The sequence below is a fragment of the Oryx dammah genome, unplaced genomic scaffold (assembly GCF_014754425.2).
Source record: "Oryx dammah isolate SB20612 unplaced genomic scaffold, SCBI_Odam_1.1 HiC_scaffold_2, whole genome shotgun sequence".
In the NCBI taxonomy this organism is placed as follows: Eukaryota; Metazoa; Chordata; class Mammalia; order Artiodactyla; family Bovidae; genus Oryx; species Oryx dammah.
In genome coordinates this window covers 160,467,181-160,487,641 of record NW_024070186.1, presented here as the reverse complement: position 1 = coordinate 160,487,641, position 20,461 = coordinate 160,467,181, and the positions used below count along the sequence as shown (strand labels likewise).

Sequence of the window (20,461 nt, the reverse complement as noted above, 5' to 3'; positions counted from 1 at the left end):
TTCACCCGTCCCAGCCAGCCAGGATCTGGGTAGGCTCTTGGAGCAAAAATCAGATCGAGCATTGGTGACATTTCATTTGAATAAAGTCCGTAGTCCAGTTAGCAATATTATAGCAATGTTGATTTCCTTTTCTTGATTATTGGTCTGTATTTTTTTTTAATTTTTATTTCTTTATTTATTTGGCTCCCCTGGGTTATGGCACACAAGATCTTCGATCTTCACTGTGGCATGTGGGATCTAGTTCCCTGACCAGGAATTGAACCCAGGCCCCTGCACTGGGAGCTCAGAGTCTTAGCCACTGGACCACCAGGGAAATCTCTATTGGTCTGTATTTTTAAAAATTAATTTATTTTAATTGGAGGATAATTACTTTGCAATATTGTGATGGTTTTTGCCATACATCGACATGAATTGGCCATTGGTATTCATGTGTCTCCCAGTCCTGGACCCCTCTCCCACCTCCCTCCTCTTGTTCTATGTTTGATGTTGTACAATAAGACAGTAACACCGGGACAAGAGGGGTGAGGAATAAAAGGGAACTCCTAGTTCTTTTTGTAACTTTTCTGTATTGTCTAAAATTACTTCAAACTAAAAGTTTTTAAAAATTAAAATGAAAATAAAAACAGGGAAAACTGGGCTGTGTGCATCCGCACTTAAAACTCCGCCAAGGTCTCCATACGCTGACTCAGGGTGGGCCCATTGGGTCCAGCCCTGCCTGCGGGTCCAGCCTCACCCAGGCCACACTCCTCCCTTACCCTGCTCGAGTGAGGAGCAGCTGATTGTTTATCCTTCACTCCCAGATCCAGGGGGTCAGGGACAATGGTCTCTCCTGCACGCAGTTTTGTCATTAGCGTTCGCCTGGCATATAGTGGGTGGTCAGATAGAATCAGTAGACAAGTGGCTTCTTGTTCCTGTTCAGAGCAAGTACAGTACTTTCAGTGCTTTGTTCTGTCCCCGCTTGATTTTCATGCCATGTAAATGAACCACTACTGCAGGGGTGCGGTCAGCTCCTGCCGCATTTGGATGCCGCGTGTGCCAGGCCTCCAGGCCAGTGCTGTCAGTCTTCAGATGAGTAAGGGAGAGGCCATGTACGGTATTAAGAGCCTTTGTCGTGGGCCTTGCCTCATGCTTGGCAGATCTCAGGAGCTCATTATTTGCTGACAGAGTGAGGAGGATAAGTTCAGAATCTTTTCCTTTTAAAATTGCTGCAGATACGCACGTACATGCACACACACACACATTATATGTACAATGATGTAATAGATGCATATGCAGCATTGTGGAATTTTTCAGTATTTTTAAATATCCCTTCAGCTGGTTCTGTCTTGGCAGGGGGAGGTTTGGGAAAAGAACTGCAGGACTTCTGGCAGCTTTTGGGGCAGGGGCCCTGCTGTGGCCTGGCACCCACTTTCCTGGACACCCCCTGCTGTGTCCCAAGGTGGCTTGACACAAGGGCATGTGGTGGGAGATGGGTAGAAGTGTGGCTGACGATCTCGATGGTGAAGGTTGCATATTGTCCATGAATTTAATTTTATTCAGGAAGGTAAAGAGGACACTGCAAAGGAAGTATATAGTAAAAATGGGATAACACAGGCCATTGGGGTGGATCGGATTGAGAACCATCTGGTCTCTGGAAGGTGTCAGTATGGGTCCTCAGGGAACTTAAAGTATTTCAGAGGATCCAGTGGGATTGCTGTGTTTCATGATGATTCCAGATGAAGCTCAGCTTTATGCTGGGACCTGGGATTTGCCCTTGGCGTGGAGGTCCCTTCCCGCGGTGCCTGGCAGAATCTGAGCCTGACTGTTGGAGTCCCCAGAGTTTCTGGGCTGTGACGGGGGACCAGATATTGTCACCAAGTTTGCACCAGGAAGGCACACCATGCAGGTCAGCCAGCTGCAGGGGTGAGTTTCTTGATCACTGTGGGCAGCTGCCTTGTGAGAGCAGAGGCAAGGGTGGGGTCCCCGGGGCTCACCCCGCCCTCCCGTCACAGGTGATGTCATGGCCCCCTGGGACCCTTGATCCCTTGGATGCCAGTGAACATTCGGACAGAAGGTGACAGGACGGAGGGGACCCGGCAGGAAAAGAAAGAGGGGAGGTTGGCCGAGGTGACCAGTGTCAGTTTACCTGCTTTACAAGTTGCCTGGGATTGCAGGGGCCGGTCAGCAACACGGCTCACGAGACGCCTTCTCCGGCCTGGCCTTGGCCACTTGTGACAAACTCATTAGCAACATGGCCGCGTGCCTAATTCAACATTCAGGCCGGTGCAGTCAGAGAAGCCACCCCCCGCCGGATGGTCATTTGTTCAGGGGCGTGTTTTACTACATGTGTTGCTTTTAATGAGTGTGAAAGATCACCGAGCTCAGTGTTAGTTTTACAAACTGCTTTTAGGAATCCTGAAGTAAATTTCCAAGCTCTCCTGTTTCCTTATTCTTAAAGATTGCCTCCCATTTTGTTTGCTTTCAATTTCTGTTTCTATATGTGTCTGTTTCTACCGTGCTTTTCCAGTTTGCCTTTGCTGCTCTTAGGGTGGAAGGTAATGTGCCCCTTGTCTTTGCTACTAAATGTCATCTATAAAAAAGTTCATACTGGTTTCACATTTAGTTTTCCTCTTTTCTCTAGCCATTTTTTTTTTTAATCTTATACTTCTTCTCTAGTTAATAAAGATAAGGAGTTTTCTGTTGCCAGTTCATTCTGCTTCTCTAATAAGGAAGCATCTAGATCTTCACTGTTCAGTGTGGTAGCAGCGAACCACATGTAGCTGTCTATAATTTATAATGAGAGAACATTAGAAATTTAGTTTTTCACTCATACAGCCACATTTTGAGTGCTTGGTGGCTTATGACTGCTGAACCGATGGCTGTAGGACATTTCCTTTGTCAAAGACTGTTCTCTTGGACTGCCAGGGGTACCTTCTCACCCCAGTAGTGCTCTTCCTGTATTATCTCATCAACCCCTTGAAAGCCTCTTCAGTTTTCCGGGACTTTTTCCTCCTGTTCCTCCCAGCCCAGCTGTGTGTGGCTGAAGAGTGGAAGGCACACGACCTAACTCTGTAGCAGTCCCAGGGGGTCTCTGAACCAGGGAAACGGAGTTGTCACCTCTCAGCCTCCGTAAGTCACAGTCTGAGGCGCTCTGTGTTCCTCTCATTTCTCTAGTTTGTTTTTTCTGTTTCAGTATGGTTTTGTGGTGCCTGGCTTGCCATCTTAGCTGAGTTGGATTTCTTTGAGTTTTGGGGGGCAACTTCCATTCTTGAGTTCCTCTCCTGATTTTTTTTTTTCTTTTAACTAGTTCCATTTCTTTTCACAAGTTCCATTTCTTTCTTAAATGTATATTTATGACCCATTCTTTGAATCAGTGGCATTTTTGCATTCAATATGTCTTTATTGATTTATCATATTTCTCTTATTTTTAACAGAACACAGGATTTATCATTGGTGTTAATGTAATACTTAGAGGTTTTCTTTATTGAATAATGATGTATTTATCCAGTGGGACATTTCATAGTATTGAAAATAAATGAATGTGGATCACATGTATCTGTATGGATGACTCTCAAACATATTGCTGCACCAAAAAAAAAAAAAAGGCAACTTTTAGAAGAATACTTGTAAAATAATATCATTTAGGTGAAGGCAAAAAAAAAATACATTAACGCTGAGTATTGTTAGCATTACATATGTACTTAGTGAAAACCTAAAGAAACACTTGGGGAGGAGCCCCTGACCGTGGCGTTCAGGATGGTTCTGTGCTCTGCTGCGGGGAGGAATCAGGTGGGGAAGGTCTGCAGGGAACCTGGATGCTGCAGACAATCCTGTGCTCCTTGGACTGGAGGGACTGCAAGTCATCAGCCTGCTTTTCCTTATATGTTTCTATGTCTGAGAAATTTTATCATAAACTCAAAACCTGGTGCTTATTTAAAACATAAGTAAATAAGAAAAAATCTAATAGGGAGAGTGTTTTCCATAGTTCTGTTGCCCTATGAATATTTTGGTACATTTCTGTGTGTTTTTCTTTCCTTAAATTTTTTTCAGCTTTATTGAGGTATAATTGACAAATAAAATTGTAAGATATGTAAAGTATAAATTGTGATTTGATATATGAATATGTTGTGAAAGGATTCCCCTGTCTAGTTAATTAGCACGTTCATCATCTCATGTATTTATCTTTTGTGTTTGTGTGTAAGAGAACGTTTACGTTCTATCACTTAGTAGATTTCAATTATATAATATTGTATTGTGAGCTGTGGTCACCACAGTTTACATTAGCTCCTCAAACTGTATTTCTGTATTTTTAACATAGTGATTTAGCTGTTAGTTTCATGTTTGACTCGTTGTGACTCCACAGATTGTAGCCCACCAGACTCTCTCTGTTCATGGGATTTCCCAGGCAGGAAACTGGAGTGGGTTGCCCTTTCCTTCTCCGGAGGATCTCCCCAACCCAGGGCTTGAACATGTGTCTCCTGCATTGGCAGGTGGATTCCTTACCACCGAGCTACCCAGAAAGCCCATTTTTTGGTGTTGTTGGGAATAACACATTTTTCTTTCTTGTGACGCCAGCTGCTCTTCATGCCTCCTCTTGTCCAGGCACTCAGCTGTGGGACTTTGGGCCAGCGCCTCTACAGCATAGGGACCTGCTTGCTGGAGTGTCTGCCCCTGCTCCCCAGGAAGTCTGAGCCCCTGGCCTTTTGCCCGGGTCTGCCTCTCCTTTAGTAAAGCCCCACTCTCCACCCTTAGACGAGGGGACTTGTCAAGGTTCATCCACCCTTCTTGGGCATGAGAGGTTGTTTGCTGCAGTGCCAGGCCACATTTTTATGTAGGTCGCATCTCTGCGTGTCCATGTGCGCCCTGCGATGTCCCTTGACCTCTTCTCACAGGTGGGCACTTACTACTCCCTGCCTTGGTTTCACTTCCAGTTTGCCTCTGGGAGAGTCTACAGAGTGATTTTCCTGAGGCAGGAATTATAGTGGGAGGCTAGCATGGGAGAAGGAACCCCTGGCCGGGGATCCTCCACCCCGTGGAGGGGTGTGCTCTCGACCTCTCTTCTGTTGCCCAGCAATACTTTTCAGGTTATCAAGAACAGACCACACAAACACAGCTGAGAAAGATCTAAGAAAGGAAGACCACCTCTAGTGCTGAAGTGAAATTAGAGAAGCCGGAGATGTCCAAGACGATATTGCTTCCTGATCGGGAAGTAGAGATTGGGGTTTCCCAGTTCTGGGCTTGCGCAAGTCTGCCTCTGGCAAGAAAATGCCATCTGGGAAACCGTTTCTGGCGGCATTCCAGCTGGTATGCGAAACACTCATCGAAAGAGAGAAAACTTTGATGTGACCTGAAAACTGGTTGACTTGGAAAGTGAGGACATTTGCAGCAGGCGTGTGACTGTGCTGGAAGTGTGATCTGGAGGCTGCCAGAGGCTGCATAAACATTCCCACGAAGGAACAGGTGGAGACGGCCCGCGCCATCACTCCTAGGAAAGGCTAGTCAGGAGTGGGAAGAACTGTGGGGTTTTGTTTTTGCATAAGATGAAGTCTCCAGGTGAGGGAGGGTGAAGCTGTCACCTTCCGTTGCCTTCCCTCCCAGCTGTAGATGCTCCCAGGAAATGTCTCAGTGGTGGCTCCCCTGCCTCTGCAGATGAAGGTCCTGGTGGGTGAGAGGGGAGCGGCAGTGCTGGGGGGCTGGCAGAGCCCCGCCATCTGCCACAGCGTGGCGAGGCTGTGGCCCCGCTGCTCAGGCAGGCTTGCTGTGCAACGCGGTGAGCACTTGTCGTCTGGGGGGTGTTGCGTCAGTGATCTAGGAAGACAACCTGAATGTCAGCCCAGCTCTTCTGGACTGGCCTGTAGCAGTGAGTGTTGCAAATTTGCTGATTCTTGGAGATATCTTGTGAAGGTCAAACTTCTGTTGTGTTTTGTTTAATCTCTCCTAGACTTCTGAACTCTTGCCATGTTGAATTTTTAGTTCTTCAAGGCTGTTTAGCCTTATTTCTTATTTATATGTTTTTCCACCCTAGCTCTACTGTGTTATCTACTTCCAAGCCTTTCTTTGTAATATTTTTCTTTCACCTGCTACTGCCCGCTCCTTTACCTTGAATTCCCAAGGACAGTGTATTTCTTACTGACTTTTTTTTTTTTTTTATTTCTCCTTCAAATCTCAGGACTGTTGCATCTTAATGTTTGTGTAGGTTTTGTTTTTTAAAAAAGAAGCAACCTCATTGAGGTGTAATTAACATACTGTACAGTACACACTTCCAAAGTATACAGGGCAACCGTCACCACCATCTAACTTTAGAATATTTTCATCATTTCTCCCAAAAGGAACCCTGGCCCATTAACAGTCATTCCCCATCCCTCAACCCCCAGACCTCTGGCCACCACTAGGCTGCTTTCTGTGGCTTTGCCTATTCTGGGCACTTCACATCAGTGGGACTGTGTCAGACACGGCCTTTTGTGTCTAGCTTCTTTCGCTTAGTGTCCTATAGCTTTATTTCCATTTCAATATGTTCCCCTTTTGGGGTTTTATTTTTCAATTATTTAGCTTATTCCCAGATCTTAAATTAAATCTCTATTTATTTTCTAGAACTTATCTTCCATTGTCTGTGTTCTGTGTGCAAATCTGCAACTCTTAAAATTAATTTTTAAACTAGTAGTTTAACTATTAAGTTAAAATCTTAAAATTAGCTAGTATTTCTCAGGTCTCCAGGGGGAAGAGTACAATCTGTGTCTCCTGTAACTGCCACAGACGTGACCCGACATGCTCGCCTATGTCTGATGGCCACTCAGGGTCACCGTTAGGTGAATAACAGTTCATTAGCTGTCAGTTCGTCTTAGTTCCCGACACCTTTCCTTCTAGCTATCTTGTTTCGTAGTTGCTTCTGATTGTTAAATTCTGTCATATGTAGTATTCCAGAATAGTTATCATAGACCCTCACTTTCCTTTTGTTTTCTAACGGTAAATATGCCTTTTGTCACTGGTGAACCTCCTGCCGGCACAGACTTGACTTCATGTGATTCTCTCTTGTCAGTAGTCTCTGTCCTCCCCCTCACCCCCTTACCACCAGCTTCCCGTCCTCCCATTTAACTCTTCGTGAGCATTACTGCATGCCCTTCCTCGGTCCACTCTGACTTCCTCTTGAGTGTTCCTGGAGCTGCCCCGAGGGGAAGCACTGACTCCTTTAATCCTCACATCAGCCTTGTGAAGTGGGTCATCATTAGGTGACTTGTATTTCCATTTTAGGTCATGGTTTTCATCACCATTGCGAACACTGGAGCAGTCCTTTTTCTTATCCATTTCTTTCAACACTCAGCCCAGGTCCCTGCCCTCAGTAGGTTACTCAATAAATATTTTGTTTGCTGGGTAAGTGAATGTGAGAATGAGCCAATGAATGAAAGAGATGGTTACTACCCAGCAGACTGTTTCCATAAAGAGCCAAATGCTGTCTTTCAAAGAAGTAATTTTGTAGCTTTTGAAGACCTGTAGTATTAAACCCTAATTCGGGAGCTTCTTAGAGGTGGAGGGAGTGGGTCTTTGAAGGTGGTTACATTGGCCTCTCCCTGTGCTGGTTTCTAGCACTGAGCAGGGTAGCACTTCCTCTTGCCAAGTAGGAAAGTTCAGAAGACAGCTCATGGGAACGTGGTCACCAGGTGATTGCCCGGTCACTCACCTTTGGCCGTTACATGTACCCATTCCTGCGAAAACAAGGAAGGCTGGCACAGGGGGTGCCAGCCACAGGAGCAGGTATGGGGCAAGTGTGTGCACATGTGTGTTCTTGTAAGAGTTTGCGGATTGGGCTACATGTGTAGTCAGGATCAAGCCACGTAGGCACAGTGCCCATCACTTCAATTTTTAAGAAGAGGGTAAGTTTCACCCACAGCCATTTGCTATCTTGAGAACTTGTGATTTATTGTCAAGTGTTGCAACAATCAAGATGAATCACCTCCTTGCAATTAATTAATTGTTTCATGTAGGAGTAGAGAGGGCTTAGGCCCATCCACAATGTTTTGATGTTAACAAGATGGAAAAAAAAATTTTTTTTCCTCACCAAAACTTTTGGTCTTAAGCAGAAGCAATAGATAGTTATGAAATATCTATAATTTTGTAGGCCCTGGTTATTTGGTAGATTAAGGCTGAACACTTTTAATCTTTATTTTCTGTGTTGACTGACTGCATTTTAGTTTAAATAATGCTCGTGCTACTTGGTCATCACAGACCTAGTTAGGAGAAATTTGTTACAAAGTGAAGTGAGTTTTTAGACTGGTTGTGAATTAGCCCAAGCTGATGGCCTCCCCTTATATTTATTGTTTTAAGCTCCCAGGCATCTGCTGTGTCACGCCTCTAACTCCCAAGGTCATGCTTCCAGGCATTCCTTCCTTCCTGATTAGTCTCCTCTTTTCTTCTGGGTTGATGCTCCTGTCCTTGGTTCTTGGGTTGGGATATCGCCTTCCAGAGCAAAAGTCCTGCAGAAAAAGAGAAATAAAGAGACCAAAATCGTCTTTCTTTTCCAAAATGAACTTTGGCACTCACTCAAATTAAACTCAGCTCACGAAAACTAGACATGAGTTGTGTGCAAGGCTTAGGTTTTCTCCTCAAAGAATTGATGCTATAGTTAAGGCTGTTGACCACGTCAGCCTCTTGAGCACATGCAGCCACAGAGGGCACTTCTGCCTGTCGGAAGCTCCGGGTACCTTCTCTAGCTGCTGTGAAATTAAGCCAATGGAAGGCATCCACGCTGGTGAGGTTCAAAGTCAATTACCAGGAAAGAATATAAGAAATCTTATTAATTGTTCTCCTGTTTACACTGTACGTAAGAAAATAAATAATTTAGCCGCCTTATTTTGACCTTCCGCTCAAAGAGAGCCGTCCTAACGAACTTGGACCCCTGGTTCTCTCTGTGTGGTTACTCATTAAATCCTTATGTCTTATGACCTCTCCTGACTGAAGACTTTAAAGGGGCTGCAGCCCAGTCACCTGGCCCAAGTACCTTCCTTGGGATAGTTCACATCGGGCCTGGCTGTATCACACTGTTGCCACTCCAGTTTCAGCAGAAAGTTACACTTTAAACTTAAACTTTTCATATTGAAGCATAAATTGAAAGTTGCTTAACTTGGTCACCGATTTGCTCACACATCCATGTGTCTGACCTTTGGCATACTAGCACTGCTGTGTTACTAATACAAGTTGGTCCCTAGGGGCTCACCAGAGGAAAATTCTAGTTAGGAGCAAATTCGGAGCAGTTATTGATTTAACAGTCCTCCAAATGCTTTTGTACACAGAAGGAGCGTAAAAAAAGACTCCCAGCGATAAGCAGGCCAAACACACTGGTTGATAGTAGTAGCTAACGTTACTGACTTTTTGCCATGTGCCAGGCGCTGCTGTGAAGGCCACACATGTGCTAATCATTTAATCCTCCAGTCAGCCCTGTGGGGTGAGTCCTGTTCTCAGCGGGACGCAGAGCCATGAAGAGCCTCACTCTGTCACACATGACGGAGCCTGAAGCCCTGGGCTCGCCCGCCCTTGGAAGCCACGTGCCCTTACCCGTCCCACCTACTGGCCGTGAAGCCTTGCCTGCTGCCCCACACTCGGGGGAGCAGGTTTCTGCCCCCGCCGTTGTCTCCCACCTCCCTTGTCCCGAGTCCCTCCGCACCCACTTGGGGCCAGTGTTCCCAGGGCTCCCCGGTTTTTCCTCAGCCTCCTGCCCACTTCTTCCACCTTCTCCCCATGGCCCCAGCATGAAGGTTCCTGGAGTTGGCCTGCCCAGCACAGGGCATGTACTCCAGCGCCTCTGTGACCACCCCTCTCCCCGGCATGTCCTCTGTTCCAGCCACGTGACACTCAACCTCCACCCCCGACTCTGCCCGCCAAACACTCCCTTTCTGGAGGCCACTTCCCCAGTTTTTCTGTCAACACCCATGGCCTGACCACGGCTGCCCCAGCCCCTGGTCCTGGTGGCTCTCACGGGGCTGGCCTCTCTTGATCGTGTCTTCCTCAGTGTGGAGGAGACGTCACCCAGGAGGCTCCCTGAGCCACTGAGTCTTTGCAAGGTGCACCCTGTCCTGTGCCTCCTGGGCCTGGACCCACTGCTGAGGTCCCCCTGCAGAGCCGCGCTGTGTGGGGAGGGCCATGGCCGCTGTGTTCACACTTGTCCCCCCAGCATGATCACAGTGCGTCGTAAACAGAGGCTCCTGATACACGTTTGCTCGGTGAGTGGCAGCTCGGCAGCTACAGTTCAGAGCAAGAACAGCAACAAGCCTCAGGGGTGTCCCCCCAAGGCAGGCGTCAGAGCTCGCGCTGTGGAGCTGGCACTGTGCCCTGCATCCCCGGGCAGAGGTATTCTAGTTAACGTTCCCTCTCTAGTTTATGCGCAGTCAGTCAGGACTGTGACTAATCCTGTACATATTTGGGGTGTATATTTGTTTTGGAAAAAATACATGGATGTTCAGGACCTCAGGTTAAGAGTGAGCATTTAACACTCTCCTTGGAGTCAGTCAGTATCTTAAATTATTTATCTCAGTCTTTGGAGTCCCACCTCTGAGTTGGCTGCACTCCTGGGTGTCTTTAGGTGTCGTCGACAGATTCTCAGAATAGTTGACTTAAAAACATACATGAAAAAAATGTACACCATACGGTACTTTACAAGGAGGGAGAGAGAGAAAGAAAGGTGAAGTGACAAGACGGTTTAGCTATAAAATGGTTAAGGATTATTGAGGAAGTAGTCCAGGGTCATTTGATTAATTTTAGAGTATTTATTAAATATGAATTGATTGTGAGAAACTATGGATTCAGAAGTGTAGACACTGGCCACCTCTTGATTGAGTCTCTCGATGATGACTTTTCTTTACCACCTTCTGCTGCAGCTTAAACTCTTTAAGATGGGAACCCTGCTTTGTTCTGATTTTATTCTCTGTGTACAGCATACACCAGGCCTAAAATAAATATTTATTGAATAAATCATATTGTCACTCCCTTTCATAAATTCACAGTCTGGGTCAAATTCCAGTAAGGACTAACAATGGATTTCTTTCAGTCAGGCCTACTTCTTTTGCAGAAAGCCCTTGGGGCCCATCTGGAAAAGCTGTTCCTCGTTACCTTCCCATCAGATAGTCCTGCACACCCAGAGCAGGGCCCACCACCCGTCACAGCGGCTTCCCAGGGGAGTGTATACTGCTACCACAGCCTTTAGTGGGCATTGTAAAGTTGTAGGCTAAGTGTCCACTTAACCAGCTTTTTTTGTTTGTTTTAAATGAGGATTTGGTGAGAGAATAAAATTCACATAGATGGCACCTTGACATATGCTGATGTTCCTGCCATGAATGTCTGGATCCCGTAGAAACTCGATGAACGTGAATCGAGGGGGCGCTGAGTTCCCCGATGGCACACATCCTGGTCTCCCCCTTCAGAGTGGTTGGCAGTCCCTCATGTAGGTAACGCGGTCTGTAATGACCCTCACGTCTAGAGTGGCCAATGTGAAAAGCAACAATACAGATAGAAACAAACCACAGAATTGTAGAGGGCCCACCATCAGTGGGCTCTGCCCCTGGCAGAAAGAGGCCACGAGACCCTTCCAAGGAGGGACTTTTAACCCCCATTTCAGCCCCAGAATGTGACACGAGCTGCCACCACTCAGAGGAAACACAGCTGGAAGACACTGTGTGTCCTGGAGGCGGGTGTTCTCTGTGAGGCTGTGCATCTCTGGGAAGCTCACGGGTGCAGTAGTAAAAATATGACCTTTTCTCATTTTCACTTTACTCTCAACTTTCCAGGAGAGTGTCCCGCGTAGAGAGCAAGACGGACCTGCGTTTCAACCACCGCTGGTGTCACCTGTGCTGACTGTAATTTTTATCCATAGGTTTGAAGACATACCTGATAGCGGGTCAGAGAGCGAAGGAGTCTCACTGCAGCTGTTCAGAGGCCTTACTTTCTGGCTTTGAGGTCCTTGACGGCTCGCGGGTGTCCTCAGGCCCTAGGGGACAGGGGACAGCGTCGCCAGGGAGTGTCAGTGACTTGGCGCAGACTGTCAAAACCTTTGATAACCTTAAGGTTAGTTTTTTTTTTTCCTACTTCTAAAACATGATATTAATTCTGCAGTAGAACATGTGAAGTAATAAGCAGCCTTCAGGTCTGTGGCAGAGACTTGGAATGCCCTTTCTTTTTTTTTTTTTTTAACATTTTAAAATTTAGTGTAAGGTTAGCAGCATTTTGCATTTTTAATATCTTTGCTTTTATGATATTTTACGCACCACGATTTTCTTTTTACACATAGACTTGCTTCTAACTTGAGTTACTATTTCCTTTCTCTATGAGCTACGATGTCTTGGGGGGATTTCTGAAAGCTCACGAAACGTGATGATAGTCAAGGTGATTCTCTCGGCGTCTTGCTTTGAGGCCTAGTTCATATCTTATTTCAGAGACCACTTTCTCAAGTTATTCATACGTCTCCTGAAATCCAGTGTTTCATATAATTAAGTTTTGTTGGTGTGGGTAAAGCCTGTGCTGTATAGCTCACTGGAAGAGTACAGGCTCGCCAAGAACATTCTAGTAGTTCATCAGTGGGACAGAGATGGCCTGATGGTTGCATGGCTACACCCATTCCTGTCCTAACAAACCACCAAGGAATTAACACAATGGATCCTGAGCCTACAAAATCACTCTAATATGTGAGTCGTTTCTCAGCTGATGTAGTTCCAGTACTGCACTGATACCTTTTGTTTATTTTTACAGTTTACATATTTACTGTTTCTTTCTTTTTTTTTTAAGAGACAGTTAACACCTTTTCACTTCACTGTTTTGTGCTCTCAAATAACACTGTGATGTGTGGTCAGGACGATGGCCTGCCAGTGTGGCTGTGACCAGCACGTTCCCGCGTGTCCTCGTCCATTAACACAGTTGAAAGCTAGCAGTCTTGGTGTTTCATGGTGTGGCATTTGGCTGCAGTCTCCAACTTGTTTCACTGTGTGGGACTCCGTGGTGCCTCTCCTCCAGGTACCACGTGTGGGTCCCGTGTTCAGGTTTGTGGACTGCACACGCATCATTTGTTTCCTTGGTGCAGGGTTTCTCAGTCTCGATACCGCTGGTATCAGCTTCAGCCTCAACTCCATCGACACTCTGGGTGGAGAACTCTTTGTACGGGGGCGCCCTGTGCCCTGTGTGGTGCTGAGCAGCCTCCCTGGCCTCCCCCTACTGAATGCCAGGAGCACCCTCTCCTCCCAGGGTGTCAGCCCCGGTCTCTAGGCCTAGCCCCGTGGCCCCTAGAAGGAGGGGAAAGGTGCAGTCACCCCTGCTGGGGAGAGGGTGTTAGCCCCGCTTCTCCCCTACGCTCTCTGGCGGGTGTGTCACAGTGGGTGTGGCAGAGATTTCCACAATGCCTGCACACTTTGGAGCCAGCTCCTTTGCATGGGTGGCTGTCTTCCAGGAGTCAGAGAGAGGAACCCCCTTCCCACGCCACCTCGCAGCTCAGAGGCCAGCACTGAGCAATGCCAGGCCGGGAAGAGCAGGCAGGGGACAAAAACGTGGCTTCCAAGCCTGGCCTTCTTACTGGAGGAGAAAGTGTTTCCTCAGGCTTCCAACTGGGCTATAGCCAAGTAGAGAAACAGCTCAAGCCAGAAGTAGACGCTTCGCTGCATTTGTGTGCCACTTAAGATGATGTGCGCATGTGTCTGTGAGGCGGGGCCCTCGTGGACCTCAGCGTGCCACATGCCTGCAGCATTAGTGACAGCGATTCTGTACTCAGTTGCCTTATGAAGGTGTTTTGTCCTCCCGACAACATTTCTTATTCTAGTTATAAATCTACTTCTATGCCAAAACCAATACAGAATTGTAAAGTAAAAATTAAAAATAAATAAATAAATTAAAAAAAAAATAAATAAATCTACTTATATACTTAGGTATTTTGGGTCTGGTTAGGCAAAAGCAATTTAGCATACCTTGTTGCCATGTGTAAGTTTTCCAGATAATCTTGTGATCCCTGAAGGATCTCTGTGCCCCTTCCCAGAGGGGATGATGAGAGCATATGAAGTGTCCTCTCAAATTAGTTTTGGGAGGAGAACAGGACATCCCCATCCTGAGACGAGGACACCCTGAAGGTAGGGTTCCTAGATTCACGGAGTGGCAGGAGCAGGAGGAGACAGGAGGCCTGGTCTCCATGCCAGGATTTGCCACTCAGGGTGCCTCCTCACAGCCCTGCTCTGGGCCCTGGTTCCTGGGTGTCAGCTGGGCCAGGGCATGCGACTGAGAGTCATACGCTCCGGAGACCTGAGTGAGTCCCTGTGAACTGTCATCCTAGACTTGAAAGGCAGAAAACAGGTTTGCTGTAAAGAATACGTCGATTATGATCTGGCAGGCAAGGTCTCCCCTGCGGTAGGGGTCTGTGAACGAGGCACAAGTGCACAAGCACTCTCTGGGCCCAGGCCTCTGGGAGGATTCCTCCTGTGAGCAGGCAGTGCCTCACGTGGGTCCCTGGCCTGGCCTGTCGCCGGTGTCATCCACACTACCATGAGCTTTTCTAATTTGCTGGGTCACAGACAAGTTCCTCCCTGTCCTTTCCCAGGATCTGCAGACTCTCTCTGTCAACAGGCTTCTTTCCCTTCGTTGCTGCTGCCACCCTGGCCATCAAGAGTTGGCTCCCGTGGGCATTTCTATCTCCCTATATTCCCTGACCCCTGCCCAGCACGGGAAACCCTGCCCAGCTGAAGGGGCCTGTCAGAGAGAGGGTCTCCCCAAGTAGGATCCCTTGAGCAGTAGTTTCTCAGGATGGCATAGGTGTCAAGTATGGGAAAAGCGTTCTGCAGTCAAGTCAGTGTGGGTTAAGTGACAATGAAAGTGTCTCTTTGCTCTAGGCCTGCTCAGAGCTTAGCGCAGTAACGTGCACGGATAGGTCTCCAGAGAGCGAAGTGGTATGCAGAGTTCTCTGGCCTCTTCACCACAGATTTCTTCTTTCAAGCTGTACCTTTTGGAGGCCTACTTGTCTAATGGAAGGAGTTCTATAACCAAGCCCAAGGACTCCTGTGTCTGTAACAGAGTCAGGGTTTATCTGCAGTTGCCAAGCAATATGGTGGGAGATGAGCCTCAGACCCACTCCCGCTTGGTCTCTGAGTTAAAGAGGGAAGACTAGTGAAGCTGAAGTTAGTCATCGTGTTGTGGCATTTCTTAATTGTGGTTTTAGGAGTCAGGATGGCTCTGGCTCGTGATTCTCTGGCCTGGGGTCCCTGGTGGCCTGTGGCTGGAGTCTGTGGCTCATCTTGCCCTGGAAAAAGCAACCTGACGGTGATGCCAACAGCAGCGATTCAACGTGCTGATGATGCTGTCGGTAACACCGTCTTAGTCTCCTGACACTGGCTGAGGCGTGTTCAGTTAGCCCAGCGTCGAGGTCAGAGGGCACAGGAAAGGGAATAAGGTTTTGGATAGAGAGATTGATCATAAACTCAGGAGAGAAACTTGGTGTTGCAGTGACTCAGCTGCAGTTTCAAGAAAGAACCAAGGATTTAGAGGAAAGGGGTTGCATAAACTCTCGGGGAGTGAATCCATGCATCTGGTCCTGTCATGCCTCTCTCCTGTGATGCACTTGCTTCCTTGTCCCCACAAACTCCCCTCTTGCTGTTGCCCTACAGCCCCCTTAGTTTCCTATGATTCCTCCAGCCAGTAACGCCACCTCCCTTTCTTTGAAGTCTAGCTCAGTTAGTCTGTACCACTTGGTTATAACACACGCAACCTGAGATATGTGCTTTCATTTCTTATGCACCTTCCTGTGAGCTCTTTGCACGCAGGGCCCATGTGTTACATAACTTCAGTTTCTCCTGAGTGCCTAGCATGGTGCCTGGCATGAAGTAGATAAGTATAGCTTCCTTTTGGCTTTTTTAGCTTTTTGATGATGGACTAGCTCTGTAACTCTGCAGAGCTAGACTGAGGGCTGCACTGGAAGCCTGGGCAGAACTGAGCAGAGCCAAGGCGAATGCCTGCAGAGGTCTTGTTTTCTGCTCCTGTCACTTGCACCCCATGTGTCTGTAAGTTATCAGCCCGTTCACAGCTGGAGAATTGCCACCTGACATTTCATCAAATAGTCTGAGTACGGTGATGACCTGCTAAGAAACAGTAGTGGTGTCAGAGGTCAAGGGCTTTGGCCCTGAGGTTTTAGGTCAGAGGGAACACTTCACACACAGGCCTTGGCTTCTTGAGTGACTGGCTATGAGCTTGCTGCTCAGGAAGGTCCTGGCATCCCATACTGTGGGGAAGGGGGTCCCCTAGAGCGCTGGCGCTCACCCACTGAGCCCCTTGAGCTGTGAGAGCATCTTACGTCGCCTCTGAAAGGCCTCCCCAGGAGGTACCTGCTTGGCTGATCTTCGTGCATTTGCCTCAGTCCCTTATTCAGAACACAGGGCATGTGCTCACGGGGCCTTTTTCCCTGTTTGCAGTTGGTAATGAGGCTAGTGGTGTCGATTTGCCCACGTAGGGGCGATTCAGAGAGGACCTGTTCCAGCTCATAAGGGTTATATTATATGGCTCTCGTGGTAAAGAATCTGTCTGCTTTTGCAGGAGAGGCAAGAGATGTGGGTTCAATCCCTGGGTCAGGAAGATCCCTGGAGGAGACCATGGCAACCCAATCCAGTATACTGGCCTGGAGAATCCCTTGGACAGAGGAGCCTGGCGGGCTACAGTCCACAGGGTCGCACAGTCAGACATGACTGAAACGACTTAGCGTGCACACACACACCTGGGACCACCCTGCTGTTTCAGTTGCTGTGGCTTTTTAAATGACTCTAAGAAAATGATCACCTCTTTGATCTCCTTGTTATTTATATGTGAAGTCATTATGAATAGGCCCAATCCAGTTTGAGGACATGAGGGCCCTTTATTTCATTGTATCAGTAGATGGAAAAAGTAACTTTTCTCTTTCTCTGTCTGTGTGTGCGGTTTGTGCATGAGTGCTCAGTCCTGTCTGACTCTTTGCAACCCCATGGGCTGTAGCCCACCAGGATCCTCTGTCCATGGGATTCTCCAGGTGAGAATACTGGAGTGGGTGCCATTTCCTCCTCCAGTGGATCTTCCTGACCAGGGATCGAACTCATGTCAGTTTAGACATTAAATATTTATTGTAAAAGGGCTTCCCTGGTGGCTCAGAGGTTAAAGCGTCTGCCTGGAATGCAGGAGACCTGGGTTCAATCCCCGAATTGGGAAGATCCCCTGGAGAAGGAAATGGCAACCCATAGTTGTCTGAGTTAACAGGTGGTGATGGTTGCACAATTCTGTGACTATACTAAAGACTATGAATTATATACCTTAGATGGTGAGTTGGATAGATACAATGTGAATTGTACCTCCATGAAGCTGCTGTACAAATAAGTACATAGTAATCTGAATGCTGGCTCTGAAATGTGGATGCAAAGCCAGTTTTTTTTTTTAAAGGACTTTTCAAGTTGCATCTATATTTTTAGTCATGTGCATGTTTCCTTCAATTAGGAGGAAGCACATCACGTATAAATCGATAGCTCTTCCTTGTAGAACAACTCCAGCTAATAGGTTATAAAAGAATGAGAGAAAGAAAATCAGCTTTAGAGCATCACAGTAATAATTGCTTCAGGCAAGATCCATTGGTGAGTTCTAACTGAAGTGGATAAAAGTTTAGGGACAAATAGGACATTTGCATAGCCTCCAAGCATCTCCCTTCAGGTAGTTATTCATTTTAAAGGGAAGGAGATTGAGGGAGTTCCCTGGTGATCTAGTGGTTATGGCTCTGCACTTTCACTGCCCTGGCCCAGGTTTAGTTCCTGGTCAGGGAACTGAGATCGCCCAAGCTGTGCAGCTCAGCCAACAAATGACCAAATAAAGGGAAGAAGAGGAACTTGGCAGTGGGAAATCTAGCAGAGCCCACCTTCAATGATGGTTAGCATCACGAAGAATGAAACCAACCCCCACCCCCGCATGTTATGTGCAGAGAAGAGTGCATCCCCTCTATGGGATTCTTCCCTCAAACCCCAAACCTCCATCAACTTCTGAGAAAACATTAGCTAAATCCAAGTTCAAGGGCCAGGACTCATCAAAAGCGTCAGACTGGAGGAGACTAAATGTGCATGGGATCCTGGAACAGAAAGAGAACATCTGAATGAAAACTGCATCAGGGACTTCCCTGGTGGCCCAGTGGTTAAGACTCCCAGTGGTTAGGACTCCACGGCTGGAGCCACACGGTCGATCCCTGGTCTGGGAACAAAGATCCCACATGCCACGTGCCATGGCCAAAATAAATAAATAAAGTAAAATATATACAGTGAAAGCAAATCTGTTGCAAATAGTGGAATGAATCTTGACAAATCAGTATTTTTTTTTTTAATCTGCAATGTGGTTAACGGTACAGTGCCAGTGTTAAGCTCTTAGTTTTGATAACTGGACCACAGTTCATGTACGATACTAACTTTCGGTGAAGCTTGGGTTTTCGTATGGGACTCTCTGAATTGTCTTTCGCACTCTGTTTAAGTCTAAAAGTGTTTCAAAGTAAAACATTAAGTATACACATATAAAATATTATGTTTGTATTGTTTTGTTATAAATATAGGTATTATTGTTATATACTACACTGCAGGTGAATTGAAATGGGAAGGTTAGTCCAGTTCATTCAATTGGCATCATCAGGTAGTAGAGTATTGCACATGTAGGGAATTTCCCCAAATACCAAATATTTTCTTACTTTGACTTTCTGATGGAACTTTATCATAGCACAATGACACTCTTCTTGCCTTATCAGCCTCGGTCATTAAACTCAGTGGTCGTTTAGGGCTCAGAAACCTGAGGAGGTTTCCAGGGTTCTGCACTCCATGACTTGGAGGTTTTGCGCCTGGTTCCTACAGATGTGTTTTTCGTTTGTTTGTTACTTTGCCTCCAGTATTTGCAGGCTGTCCGCTTGCTGTTCTTACCGCTTCTGGATGCCTTTCATTTTCTGTAATAATTACTGCTTCTGTCTTCCTCTAATATTTGGCTTCTTCTTTTCTCTAGGATTTTGTTAACAGCAGTCATCCATTTGGGAGTGTGCATGCCTGTGTCGACTCACTAGCTTGGGGAGGGTGCCTGGCCCTCCCGTGGCAGGCTGCAGCCTGGGCAGCCTCTGTCCCACGTGGCAGGTGGCCCCTGTTCACCCAGAGGTGTCACATGTGTGGTTTTGGTCCACACCTGTGACTCTGGGCTGGTCCCTTCTCTCTGTGCCTCAGTGCCCTCGGGTGGGAAATGGGCTGATCGCAGTGTTACCCAGGTGCTTCTGAGGACTCAGCACAGGCCCCTGTGGGTCATGCATGCTCTTGTTGCGTGCGTGCTCCTGTCTGCCATGTTCTACCTGCGTCTCGAGTTTAGGAGGCAAGGGACACTTCTCCTGGTCCTAGGAGGCTTGCTAAGACTGAGCAGGCAAAGCAGGACTTTCCTCATGTTTCCTCCTTGATTCTCAGAAGAGAGGTCTCCCTGTCCCCCTCCCCTTCCCTGACAGCTATTGGCTTAGAGCTGGTTTTATCTTGTGAAGAGAAGTAGTCTTGAAGAAAAAACTATCTCATAGCTCCGTGCCATACATTCTAAAGAGAATATAAGATGTGTGTGTTGAAATGTGAAATGTGTTAAAAACAAATACAGAGGCACCCAAGTGTGTTAGAGAAATAGTTACAATCTTCCCTCCAGAGCTCTTGTCCCGATGGGAGTGGCCAAGGAGTAATCTGGGAAGATGCAGAGCTTGCTCCTGGCCATCTCCACGGGAGCTTGGGTTTCCTGGGCAACAGCCAGCACACTGCTTGGTGCGAACAGTCCCTTGTCCCGGGGACCTTGGCTGGTCTTGGTGAAGCTTGGTGCCACTTAAAAGAGCCAGGAGGTGGCTATAACTGCCCGGGTCACTTCAGGAGAACAAGGCAGAGGAGATCAAAGTGCCAGGGTTATTCTTGGGTCCCCTTTGTGCCAAGAAAAGAGGCAGAGAGAGGCTGCTGCTTGGTGGTCAGGGGTCAGGAGCCCCATGGTCTGACCCCCCACTGTGGCCAGTCACTTCTGCCTCGCAGCAGTGACAGGAGGATTAGCAGAGATCAGGCACACGAGATCATGGGTGTCGCATGGATAAGCACCTGACAGGGTGCATTGGCACATGCTAGGCACTGAGGTGTCTCCATGTCTTGGCAGCTGCTGTCATTAGAACAGTGGCTTTGACCCACTGCGCCTGCAGAGAGGCTGCCCTCCATGTCAGCTGCTCAATTCAGGCGTGCCCCCAGAGCCCCCAGCAAGGGCTTCTTGGGGTCAGAGATGCCGACAGCTGCTCAAGGGGAGAGACAGGGCTTTAATGATCTAGCAAACGTTTCACAGAGGGTATTTGTGTGCCTGACAAAACCCAGTATGTAAGGTGTTTTAATCCAGTTAAAGCAAAGCAGGCAAATAGTTCAAGTTGCTGTGTGTCTAGGGGGCAGGGGATCAAACCCACCCTCCTCTGTCCTTGGGATTCCTCAGGCAAGAATTATAGGTATACAGT

The 20,461-nt window shown here is 47.3% G+C and overlaps 1 protein-coding gene across 1 annotated transcript in view; it reads left to right on the top strand.

Annotated features, from left to right (window-relative positions):
• The window catches only part of ADCY9 (adenylate cyclase 9), a 105,145-nt gene that overhangs the window by 54,734 nt on the left and 29,950 nt on the right, over window positions 1-20,461 (top strand). The window contains exon 2 of the mRNA XM_040255712.1: window positions 11,837-12,027. Coding sequence (XP_040111646.1) covers window positions 11,837-12,027 — 191 coding nt within the window. The remainder of the gene's footprint in view (window positions 1-11,836; window positions 12,028-20,461) is intronic.